The following is a 13361-nucleotide window of genomic DNA, read 5'->3' on the forward strand; positions in this document are numbered from 1 at the left end:
AAAGTTTATTAAATTATAATGAATTGTCACAATTGACAACTTGCTCCACGTTTACGTTAATTACTATGACGCGAAGCTCATGCTGGATGATTAATTATTTATCTAATTACTTTCCAATTTTCCATAGCTAAACAGCATGTAAATGATTCCATCATATAAAAAAGCCAAAAGATTATGGACTGCTGTTGGCTAAATTTTCTAGTTCACACATTGATGTTGTTTGTAAAAACAAGAAGAAAATGAATTGGAAGGCTTTTTATGTACACTCAAGTCGGATTTGGTCCCTATTATATCGTACAGCTTACTCTGAGGCTACAATAACAGTTTTAGCTATAAATTTCCATTGCTAATATTATAGATTATCTTGAGTAAATACATGCTTGCTTGGTTATTGTTTTGTAGTCCAGTTCTTTTTTCACTTTCCCTTTCATTTTTCTTTTTCATAAACACTTGATTAAAAACTGTTTTCAGAAAGCTGATCGTTTCTGAAAAAGTTCTTCCAAAACATATGTACAATTTGTTCTCTCATAAAAGAAGACATTTTATTGTTCAATAAAAATTAAACATTTCGGAAATTCATTTTTTTTAAATCAAACGTCATTCATTGACTCTATATTTTTAGCCCGACTAGCTTTAGCTATTTGTAATATGGGAAAATTCAAAGAAACGAATTTCGTAGTGACCAAACAATCAAAAGAGAGTAAGTATGATTTGGCCAAAAAGACCCTATTTTATTCCAGTCGTGTAAGAAAATCCTAAAATCTCTATTGTAGAATTTTCTTTATTTGATATGGTTTATCATACAATTATTGGATGTTTATTATTCTTAACTTATGTTATAGTGAACTATAATTTATGATTCCTTTACTTAACTGTGAAATGTTAAGTAAACTATATCAACTTAAAGGTTATAAGCAGTCTGATATTTATTATTATTTATTAATGAGTTAAATTAATATTTTTACATTTATGCTCTTTTTAATGCTTATTATTTATTATAGTATATAGTTAGTTATCTACAGTATTAAATGAAATGATTAAGGATAAATACTTGTAGATCTCAAACAAAATGAATATTATATTTGATGTTATAAGAAAATAAAAATTAAAAAACGTTATTTTGAGATTAAATAAAATCGTAGAGCAAAATGAAAAGTGACATAAAATTTTAGATTTCTCTTCTTTAATTAACCTTTTTTTTTTTTTTTTTTAAGTTAATATATGTATTCAATTGTTCTTATTGTTATAAAGTCCTTGTTATTTCATTTGTATTTTTTTTCCAAATATAAATATGCATGTCTAGATAAATAAAAATCTGAGTAAAGAAATTTATTAATATTCTTATAAAATATTTAATTTAAAGAATTGTCACAATCGACAACTTGCTCCAGATCGTTCCTGGCAAAAACCAAAAGACTTTGACTCCGCCTGGGCAAGACCAATTAAATGGAGGTTTGGCTAGCTTCAAACTTTTATATATAACTTACTTCAGTAGAGAGTATCAAACAAAGATTTTAAAGATGATGTTCACATCCTTCACTTCTAGATGGTGTTCATATGGGCTACCCTTTTGACTGCATGTTTTCTTTAGCATCTGAATAATCATCAATACATTAGAAAAGGAAGCTCTACTTAAAAAAAATTCTGCAGATCATTGCCAGTGGTTGGTATCACTTGCGATTCAACAAGACACATCATAAAGATACTTATGAAAGTTATACGTTGAAGGAGAGCTTAGCCAATTTAACTTTTCTTGCTTTCCAAACTTAAAGAGTCTAGTTTTTCATTATCTGTTCTCAACGGAAGCATTCCATCACAAATTAGTGCACTTTCAAAGCTCAAATTCCTCAATCTGTCAAATAATTACTTACAGTACGTACTGATTTTATTTTATTGTTTTATCATTTCAAATATAGGTCATCTAATCAAATTGACAATTTTTTTTTTTTTTTTTTTTTTTTTTTTTTTTGTTAAATAAATTAAAGGTGTTATCCCTTTAGAAATTGGAAGCTTGAGCAATCTCATGAACTGGATTTGTCATCAAACAATCTCAATGGATAATCCCTTCATCGGTGGTTGTTTGACCAAATGACCACGTTGTCTCTGTCTGTAACAATTTTTTAGAGCAATCCCTTCTCTATTAGGATTTGATCAATTAATTACTTTAGATCTGTCTAGTAACACTTTTACTGGAGCAATCCCTTCATCTATTGGTATTGGACCAAATTGACCACTTTAGATCTGTCTAGTAACACTTTGACTGAGCAATCCCTTCATCTATTGGTGATTTGACCAAATTGACCACTTTAGATCTGTCTAGTAACACTTTGATTGGAGCAATCCCTTCATCTATTGGTAATTTGACCAAATTGACCACTTTAGATCTGTCTAGTAACACTTTGACTGAAGCAATCCCTTCATCTATTGGTAATTTGACCAAATTGACCACTTTAGATCTGTCTAGTAACATTTTGACTGGAGCAATCCCTTCATCTATTGATAATTTGACCAAATTGATCACTTTAAATCTGTCTAGTAACACTTTGACTGGTCAAATCCCTTCAACCATTGCTAATTTAACCAATTTAGAATATTTATTCCTTGATTCCAACCAACTCAGTGGTCTCCTACCTCGAGAAATTGGGAATTTAAAAAACCTTACCAAATTAATTTTGAGGGGGAATAACTTGATTGGACCTATTCCCTTAACATTTGGTTATTTAGCATATTTGACCGATCTTGTTCTTAATTCTAACAAACTTAACGGCTCAATTCCTGATGAGCTCACCCAATTACCCCCAACTTCGATTTGTAGACCTCTCTGATAACAAACTTAATGGTCACATTCCAATTGGCATAAATAGTTGTGTGGAGTTGTCAAGCTTAAATTTGAGCTATAATAATTTGAGTGGAAGAATTCCACTAACGATTGGAGGAAGCAGTTTATCTCAATTAGACCTTTCCAATAATAACCTTTCTGGCATAATCCCTGATTCTCTTTCATGGGAGCTTCATTATTGGGTGTCTTCAGGAGCTTACTTGGACTTATCGTACAACAATTTGGAAGGTCCAATCCCACTTCATCTGCAATATTTGAATCCGCGACTTGAAGGCAACAAAGGTTTATGTGGTGCAGATTACGGTTTTACTTCTTGCTATACTCCTCCACCACCTTCATCTTTTCTAATAGAAAATGACTCGGAAAAGAAGCCCCAAATTACATCTACTCGTTTGATTACAGTTATTCTGCCTATCACCACTATTCTTACCATCCTGATTTTTGGATTTTTTTTCCTCAAAAGAAAGGATAAAAAAGCTCCGTTGTCCACATCCACATCCACAAGAGCATCCAAAATCAGAGATGTATTCTCAATATGGAACTTTGATGGTAGAATTGCTTTTGAAGACTTAATTGAAGCGACAGAGGGTTTTGATATCAAATATTGCATTGGAACTGGAGGTTATGGCAGTGTTTACAAAGCGCAACTACCCCAAGGTAAAGTAGTTGCTTTGAAGAAGCTTCATAGTTTAGAAATTGAGGAGTCAGCTTCCCTAAACAGCTTCCAAAACGAGGTTCGTGTACTGTCCGAATTACGACATCGAAACATTATCAAGCTTTATGGATATTGTTTGCACAAAAAATGCATGTTTTTGATTTATGAGTATATGGAAAGGGGAAGCTTGTTTTGTGTTCTACGNCAAAAAAGCCAAAAAGACTTTGACTCCGCCTGGGCAAGACCAATTAAATGGAGGTTTGGCTACCTTCAAACATATTATATATAAACTTACTTCAGGTAGAGAGTATCAAACAAAAGATTTTAAACATGATGTTCACATCCTTCACTTCTAGAGTGGTGTTCATATGGGCTACCCTTTTGACTGCATGTTTTCTTGTAGCATCTGAATTATCATCAATACAATTAGAAAAGGAAGCTCTACTTAACACCAGTTGGTGGAGTTCGGAAATAAATTATTCTTCAGATCATTGTCAGTGGCATGGTATCACTTGCGATTCAACAGGGCACATCATAGAGATATTTATGCATAGTTATGGCGTTGAAGGAGAGCTTAGCCAATTTAACTTTTCTTGCTTTCCAAACTTAAAGAGTCTCAGTTTTTCATCATCTGATCTCAACGGAAGCATTCCATCACAAATTGGTGCACTTTCAAAGCTCAAATTCCTCAATCTGTCAAATAATCATCTTACAGGTACATTATTGATTTTATTTTATTGTTTTATCATTTCAAATAATAGGTATAATCAAATTGACAATTTTTTTTTTTTTTTTGGTTAAATAAAATTAAAGATGTTATCCCTTATGAAATTGGAAGCTTGAGCAATCTCATGGAACTAGATTTGTCACTAAACTTACTCGGTGGACCAATCCCTTCATCGGTTGGTTGTTTGACCAAATTGACCACTTTGTCTCTATCTGTTAACTTTTTTACTGGAGCAATCCCTTCATCTATTGGTAATTTGACCAAATTGACCACTTTAGATCTGTCTAGTAACACTTTGACTAGAGCAATCCCTTCATCTATTGGTAATTTGATCAAACTATCTGCTTTAGATCTGTCTAGTAACAATTTGATTGGATCAATACCGCCAATTATAGGTTATTTAGCCAATTCAATAAGCTCTTTAGACCTATCTCGTAATAAATTCCATGGTCAAATCCCTTCAACCATTGCTAATTTAACCAGTTTAGAATATTTATTCCTTGATTCCAACCAACTCAGTGGTCCCCTACCTCGAGAAATTGGGAATTTAAAGAACCTTATGATATTACTTTTGAGGGGGAATAACTTGATTGGACCTATTCCCTTAACATTTGGTTATTTAGCAAATTTGATCAATCTTGCCCTTAATTCTAACAAACTCAACGGCTCAATTCCTGATGAGCTCACCCAATTACCCCAACTTCAATTTGTAGACCTCTCTGATAACAAACTTAGTGGTCACATTCCTTTTGGCATAAAGGGTTCCATGAGGTTGACAAGATTAAATTTGAGCTATAATCATTTGAATGGAAGAATTCCACTAAAGATTGGAGGAGAATATTTAGCTCAATTAGATCTTTCCAATAATAACCTTTCTGGCACAATCCCTGATTCTCTCTTTCCATGGGAGTACTTGGACTTATCATACAACAATTTGGAAGGTCCAATCCCACATCAACTGCAATATTTGCACCAACAACTTAAAGGCAACAAAGGCTTATGTGCTGAAGCTTTCGGTTTTACTCCTTGCGATACTTCTTCATCAGAAAAGAAGCCTAAAATTACTTCCATTCGTTTGATAATGATTATTCTGCCAATCACCACTATTCTTACCATCCTGATTTTTGGATTTTTTTTCCTCAAAAGAAAGGATAAAAAAGCTCTATTGTCCACATCCACAAGAGCATCCAAAATCAGAGATGTATTCTCAATATGGAACTTTGATGGTAGAATTGCATTTGAAGACTTAATTGAAGCAACAGAGGGTTTTGATATCAAATATTGCATTGGAACTGGAGGTTATGGCAGTGTTTATAAAGCGCAACTACCCCAAGGTAAAGTAGTTGCTTTGAAGAAGCTTCATAGTTTAGAAATTGAGGAGTCAGCTTCCCTAAACAGCTTCCAAAACGAGGTTCGTGTACTGTCCGAATTACGACATCGAAACATTATCAAGCTTTATGGATATTGTTTGCACAAAAAATGCATGTTTTTGATTTATGAGTATATGGAGAGGGGAAGCTTGTTTTGTGTTCTACGGAATGATGATGAAGCTCTTGAGTTGGATTGGACTAAGAGAGTAAACATTGTAAAAGCTGTGGCACATGCTTTGTCTTACTTGCATCATGATTGCACATCATCAATTGTTCATCGTGACATATCAAGCAACAACATTCTACTAAACTCAGAATTGCAAGCGTTTGTTGGTGACTTTGGCGTGGCTAGAATTCTTCATCTTGACTCATCAAATAGAACCATGTTAGCTGGCACTTATGGATATATAGCTCCAGGTAAAGTATCTAGTTACTCTCTCCTTTTAATCTTTTTTCTTATAGATTTATGGCTCCTTTTAATCCTGAAAGTTGAATTACTTCATAACTAAATTGAACTAAAGAAGAATGAAATAATAAATAATATTGGATTACTTTTGGAGAAACTAATTATTAATAATTTTTCATCCTAAATTAAACAATCTCTATACTTCATTTTAAGGTTTCTATTTCCCTTGTAGAGTTAGCTTATACTATGGTTGTGACGGAGAAATGCGACGTTTATAGTTTTGGAGTAGTGGCACTTGAAGTATTAATGGGAAGGCATCCAGAAGAAATTCTCTCTTTATCATCATCATCATCATCATCTACCCAAAATGTAATGCTAATTGATGTGTTAGATTCTCGCCTCTCACCTCCAGTTAATCGAATAGTTAAGCAGGAAATTGTGCTTGTTTCAACCATAGCATTCGCCTGCTTGCGTTCCAAGCCAAAGTCTCGACCTACAATGAAGCGTGTGTCTCAAGAATTTCTTAAGCAGAAAACATCATTCGCAAAATCTTTTGGAGAAATTTCCATCTCAGAATTGAGAAACCAAGAAATGTATTTGTTTGATGAACATGATGCTTAAGCATGGATGTAGTTCATTGGTGTTTCTGTGTTTTGCAACATTTTTTTGATATTTAGCCTACATTTCCTCGTTTCTTTTGTTTTGTATCTTTTTTCTTTTGTTAAGCATGAATTTCCTTTTTACTCTGTTTTCCATTACATGGGTTCAAGACCAATTAAGTATAGAAAATCATCAAGTTTCTGTCTGTAGCACCAGGTGCTGAATCAAGCATTGTAATCAAGGCCAATAATATTGTTGTACTTCATCGTTTCTGCTCCAAAAATTATTTAGTAATATATACTTTGTCCTCTTCTTTTCCTGCAACTTTTCTAAAAGGGTTTTTTCATAAAGATTTAACTTCCTTTCTGAAATGAAAGTCTACAATAAGACAGGCACAATAATAGTACTTCAATCAGCACGGATGACTTTTACACTCAACGTGTACACGCATTAATTCCGAAACCATTTCCTAGACTTGAACCAGTTTTATTTCGTTATTATTGTTTGAAGTTAATGTATTCTTCTTAGTCTATTTCAATCATGAATGTATGTCTAATTAGAAGACTTTGACTCAGAGTTCATGTATCAAACTCATATCTCTATTAATTAATCTAACAACTCCATGAATCTTAAACGTTTAGCTGGTCGTAGACGATTTAATCCAGATTCCATCCAAGCAAAACTTCTCAAAGCCCTAGACTCCAGTGGTCTCCCTATCAATCTTTATCTACAAATTATCTACCAGACCCCATTGATCAAACATTATAGTAAACGAAAGAGGACTCAGTCTATACCGTGAAGCTTACTTACCATGGACATGTAGGGTGGTTTAGTTTGATCTATTGTTCTTGTGGAAACGCGTTCATTCTTAACCAAAAATCAAACCCAAGACTTCAGTTTTCTCCCTTTATCTATACATGTATTCCAAAGTATTGACTTATATCTCTTTCCCTGTCTGAATTGACTTAGTTGTGGTTGAATTATTTCTTGGATGTGGAAGTATTAGCTTTCTCATGCTTTCAGATCTTTAATGCGGTGGTGGACGTGGTGGTTGTGTTAATATCTCTTTCTCTGTCTCAACTAACTTCTCTCTCTCTTTTTGGCTGTTTAACTTATTTACCAAGTGCTTTTCTTAATATTAGTCTATTTGTTATAATATAAGATAACCCTTCAGATGCTACTCTAGATCTATATCTAAAATTTATTTAACAGAATAATGGATTTCATCCAATCAATAGAGTTTTAAAGTCGAGCAAATAATGAACTTGAACTTTTTCTTCGGCTTCCAGACCTATAACATTGCTGTCATTAACCTAAACTTTGCTACTTGAAAACAGAAAAATTTTGTTTTTCATTTTCTTTAACCTTTTTTTTTTTTTTTTTTTTTTTTTTTTGTAATTAATGACCTTTTTATTAAAAACCTGTACTGCTCGTGTTCTCTTTACCTTTGTTGTTATTCATTATTATAAATGCTAGTTTATTTATTTATAAGTGATTTCTTGAAACTAAATGTCTTGGTAAAAAAACAATTTTTGAGTAAACCAATTTAGTAAATATATTTGTGAATTATAAGAGATTTAATTTATAACTTCCTAATTTTTTGAAATTCTATTGAGCCGGCAGTATTGAAAATTTTCTCCAGGTTCCATCCAAGCTAAAAAAGGGCCAAAATTCCTTGACTCCAATTTCTACACTTCCTGGAAATATCATGTGCATGTGTGGACCATCGAGATTCTAGTGCTTGGGGAGTTCTCATGGGACCAGTGAAGATGCCACAGCTTCTCAAAAGGCATAAGCTGTATTAGTTAAACCAAAATTGAGAGGAAGAGAGAGATTAATTAACACAACAAAAGACCAAAGAATTATCCTTGGTAATTTTTTTTCATGTTTAAAACTATCCCATTTCTGACCAGAGACTTTTTCGGTAACAAAATGAGGTAAACAAAGGATAATATAACTCTTTGTTCTTGGTGCTTAACATTTAGGTTTGATCTAAACTAACAGCTATGGTCGATTGTCAATAGGATTAGGTGACCTATTAGGATTGTTACCAGGATCGACATTAGGCTTAGGTGACTGGTTAGGATTGTTACTAGGCTTGGGTGACCGGTTAGGATTGTTGTTTTGATATGGTGAGACATGTGGACCATTTGGTATGGAGACGCTTCTTGTTGGTTTTCCATTCCTTGGTATGTTCCCCACTTGCACTCCAATGCCCCGGTTAGCATTCGAGTTAGACCCTGCACGCTCTGTTTGCATTGCTTGGAAGTATGAAGAAGAAGAGGCCATGTCCGTCAGAGTAGGCAGTGGCTTATGGGCTTCAACCACTTCTCTCATAAGAGGTCTTGTTTTAGGGTCACGGCTGAGGCAGCGGGTAGCCAACTGAATTGCTTTCTGAGCACCTTTGATCGAGAAGCATCCTTCAAGGCGAGGATCCATTAGCCGGTAGAACCTTCTCTCTACAAGATGTGGTCTAGCCCATTCAACCAGGTTATGCTCTCCATTGGGTCAGTTTTTGTCCATTGATCTTCGTCCAGTCAACATTTCAAGTAAACCCACCCCAAAGCTATAGACATCACTCTTCGATGTAAGATGCCCTGGCACAAATTGAACTTTGTTAGCATGAACTGATTTCCATATGATTCAGATAACTAAACAATATTTAAGTTCTGTGTAAATGCGTCCAGTATCTACCAAGGGAAGTAAATCCATTTAGAATATAAAATTTGAACAAGTTTTCTCACGAATAAACCCTAAAACTAGAGAACAAGTTATTTGACAAAAGAAATCAAACAATGACAACCCAAATATAATAACAAGAAGCCTTATGCATAACCATATATCTATTCTAGAACTCAAGGTTCCTGTTTCGAGTGAATTGCTTCAGCAAATCTCACTTTAATCATGATTTATTCAGTTATATATACATGTACTGACCCAGTAATTTGTTCTAGCTTAAAATAAGAAATGAAGAAATTGTCGTAACCGAATAATATAGTCTTTACACGTGGAAATCTATCCACCATTGTGATCATCAATTTTCATATTAAATACCTTCGGCTCATACCCCACTCTTCACATCGAAGCACCTAATTCAAAGTGCTTCAAGGGTACATACTTTTGTTTCAACTCCCACATCAACTACTTCTGTTTTCTTCTAAGCTATGTAGCAGTGGACCACCAGTGAGAAGTAAAGGTGAGTCAGGTATGGTACTGATGGTGATAATGGTCTCTAATATATACACCATATTAAATACGACAACTAGGAGAAGTGCAAAGAAATGCGGGAAAGCATAAGCAAGAGAACAACCTAAAACTAACAGGTGTAAAAGACAGCAAAGGATTCTATTCAATATAAAGAAGTTAAACCAGCTGGACATTGTTCTAATCCAGAATACAGATAAAACTGAACAAAAAGAAAAGACATGTTCAATCATTCTAACCTGTCATCACATGCTCAGGGGCAGCATAACCATAAGTTCCCATTACTCGGGTAGATAGTCTTATCCATCTTTGGCAAGTCCAAAATCAGAAAGCTTGGCATTGTAGTCCTGGACGAGTGATTTAACGAACAATTAGAAGTGGCATAAATAAGGAAAAGATAGATTATGTTGGTTTACGCACCCCATCTAACAGGGTATTGGAGGTCTTAAAGGCTCGATATGTCACTGGCTTTTCAGCTTCTTCATGAAGAAAGGCGAGGCCCTTTGCAGCACCAAGTGCAATTTTCATTCTGATGGACCAAGGAAGAGGCAGAGACCCTGTTCATAAAGTTATTTCCAAGGAAAAGTGAAGAAAAGATCTGCATGCAGATCATCACTTGGCCAAAAGGATGCTGCTATCTCTAGGGGCTAGTTGGATGCACAACTCTTTTGTGCATTTAGTTGCGAAATATCTATATTTATGATACAGAGATTATGTAAAGGATGCTACAGGCTGTACATTCCATAAACGGTTGAGAAAACATTTATATGATGCAATAGAAGAAATGTAGCCAAAATTGGGGAAATAGTAAATGCAGTTACATACTTCTAAACAGGTGGTTCTCCAAGCTTCCTCGAGGCATGAACTCATACACAAGTAACATCAGCCTGATTAGGATGGAGATGTTACCAAGAAAATTAACTTCAGCCTGCCATAACGTAGAGATCAGAAGCTTTCTTTCCATCATAGGGAAAGTCAAGATAAAATGCCTTAAAAGTAAGCCAAATCTCCAAGCAAGATATATATTTATTTATACATATTCACACACATGCAAACAGGCATGCACAAGCATAAACACATACGCACGCATACATACACATATGAAAATAATTAAATGATAAGGATCTCATACAAGCCATTCTTTATGACCCTGAAGTCCGTCATGGTTGAGGGTTTCTACAGCAACAGGCAGGCCCATGCCAGGTTTCACCGGAGATGTTCCATTCTCATTGATCCAACCTTTATATACACAACCAAACCCACCCTCCCCAAGAAGACTCCCATGTCTAAAATTCCGGGTTGCTGACTTAAGCTCATTATAGGAGAATTTCCGAAGCTGGGAAGAAATTTTCAGTTCTTCACGTCTGTTGGGAGTGGATGGAGTAGTACTTAAGGTGTTGCTTGTAGTTGTAGTTAAAGAAGATACTACTGGAACAACTGGTTGGTCTCGACTGTTGTCATTTGTAGATTTACTTTCCGCTGATTCACACACAAAAGAAAAAGAACAAAGAATAATATCAGTGCCGTTAGATACAACAGTAATCAGTTAAGATATGCATTACTAAATCATACACTGGATGAAGGATTGAGATACTGTTCAATACAATACATTCCAACAAATACAAGTCCATACATGTGCATATTATGAATGACAATACATGGATTTTAACTTTGTACTTAAATGGAACCCATATACTGATATAAGTCAATGATTGAGTTAAACCACTTAGGAAGCATTAAATCCATAAAAAGGTTGTGAACGAGAAGGAAACACTAAAGTGAATACAGTGGTTAATGCTCTGGGAGGAGACAAATTGGAACAGAAATATGAAATAGTTGAAAGTCTACAGAGTTTAATTCCCAAATTTGGTCAGTTTATTATATGCTTGTGGAAACTACAAAAGCATTTTCCTTTAAATATGCACGACAAATGTGTTATGCCTTTTTGTCATAGAACATACTAAAAAGCTATCACCTTCTTCAATATATCCAAACAAGCAGTTTTGAAGCACATTTGATGCATTCAGAAAATCAATGGCTAACAAATGTTATTTTATCCACAAGAACAGAGGCGAAAAAAGTCATGAACCAGATGCGACAACGTGTTCTAATTCTTATACAGTCATCACCTTCATCATTCAGTCATAAACGAGAACGACAAAACAATAATTATCAGCAACTGTCTCAGTAAATTGAGACGATTAAACACTTATTGAACTACCATCCACCAATCATACACAGATGGAAATTGATGACAACATAATATGCTATACGACAAAAGAATTCATTAACATTCTATGTGAGATCATTATGCCAAATGTGCATCACATCATAAGCAGGGAAAAAAGAATCGAATCCAACAAAAACACAGAACCGAATGGAATCAAATAAATTGTATGACTCCAAAATTCTTATCCTAATGGAACCAAGCATAGACAGACAGAATACGATCATAACATTTCATAGCCAGATATACAAATAAGATAAATTATACAATTTTAAAGTGCAATGTGCCAAACAGACATATAGTATGAGAAAAAATGATGTAGCCAAAGAATCAAACAGCATATAACAACAAATAGAAGATAATGGAGTAAACAATTAAGCATATTATATGATGAACCAATATCTAAAAAGAGGTTATATAATACCATAATGAGTGCAAGTGCCACTAATGGAACCATCCCTTTTGGACCTGGAAGACAAGCAGCTTCCCATAAACCTAAACTTAAACCAATACCCTGAACCAGTCTCCCCGGATTCATCACCTTTCTTCTTCTTTATCTTTGATTTACCAACACTCCAAGTCCCCACATGAATAGCATCAGGACCTAATCCCATCATCCCTGAATTCGAAAACTCAATTCTCATGCCACAAAAACACCAAATTGCACCAAACATCAACCCCAAACAACAGTAAGAATCAAAACCCAACCAGAATAAACAAAACCCAAATTGCATAAACAATCAATCAATCAATCAATAACCCCCCATATATAAAAGCGCCACCTTGCCTCAAAACCAATCTTTTCAATCAAAAACCCACATACCCAGAAACCAAAACACAAAAGAAAAATGAACAAAATTTCTAAAACAGAGCCTTCTCAAAACTGAAAAGCCTTCATTTTTAAACAAAAGAACTCAAACCCAGATCAGAGAAACAGCATGCAAATCAAAAGAACCAACATTGAGACTAAACAGAAAGCAGTGGCACAGAGAGAAATACACAACTGAGAGCCTAAAGACAAAGCCCCAGAAACTGAATAGTATACAGAAAATAATGCAGTACAAATTTGTCAGTTATATTTGTGCTGACCAAACAAAAACAGACACACACACAAACACATTACATAAGCCAATCCACACGCAGTGAAAAGTTACAGAAACATATGTGCATACGAGGTTGGATTAAAGATTTGAAAGGGCGAGAAATGGAAGCAGAAAAATGAATCAGAAAAAAAGAGAAACGTGCGTTATATGCGTGAAAAGGAGCGAGTTGAGTTGAGTAAAAACAAGGAACAACAGGCAGTGAGAGCTTGAATTTCGCTACTTTGGTTGGC

At 34.5% G+C, this 13361-nt stretch overlaps 2 protein-coding genes and 1 pseudogene across 2 annotated transcripts; 2 read left to right on the top strand and 1 right to left on the bottom strand.

Annotated features, from left to right (window-relative positions):
- The first annotated feature begins 2778 nt into the window (after positions 1 to 2778).
- LOC116145997 (MDIS1-interacting receptor like kinase 2-like) lies at positions 2779 to 3783 on the top strand. Its single transcript, XM_031431414.1, has one exon. The coding sequence runs from the start codon at positions 2779 to 2781 to the stop codon at positions 3781 to 3783; it is 1005 nt and encodes a 334-aa protein (XP_031287274.1).
- Positions 3784 to 3794: 11 nt separating this feature from the next.
- Positions 3795 to 6705, top strand: LOC116146024 (MDIS1-interacting receptor like kinase 2-like). Its single transcript, XM_031431434.1, has 3 exons — positions 3795 to 4209; positions 4308 to 6008; positions 6230 to 6705. The coding sequence occupies exons 1-3, from the start codon at positions 3825 to 3827 to the stop codon at positions 6616 to 6618; spliced, it is 2475 nt and encodes an 824-aa protein (XP_031287294.1). The 5' UTR covers positions 3795 to 3824; the 3' UTR covers positions 6619 to 6705.
- A 1764-nt stretch (positions 6706 to 8469) lies between these two features.
- Positions 8470 to 13361, bottom strand: LOC116146025 (annotated as a pseudogene).

The sequence above is a fragment of the Pistacia vera genome, unplaced genomic scaffold (genome assembly GCF_008641045.1).
Source record: "Pistacia vera cultivar Batoury unplaced genomic scaffold, PisVer_v2 Contig470, whole genome shotgun sequence".
Classification (NCBI taxonomy): domain Eukaryota; kingdom Viridiplantae; phylum Streptophyta; class Magnoliopsida; order Sapindales; family Anacardiaceae; genus Pistacia; species Pistacia vera.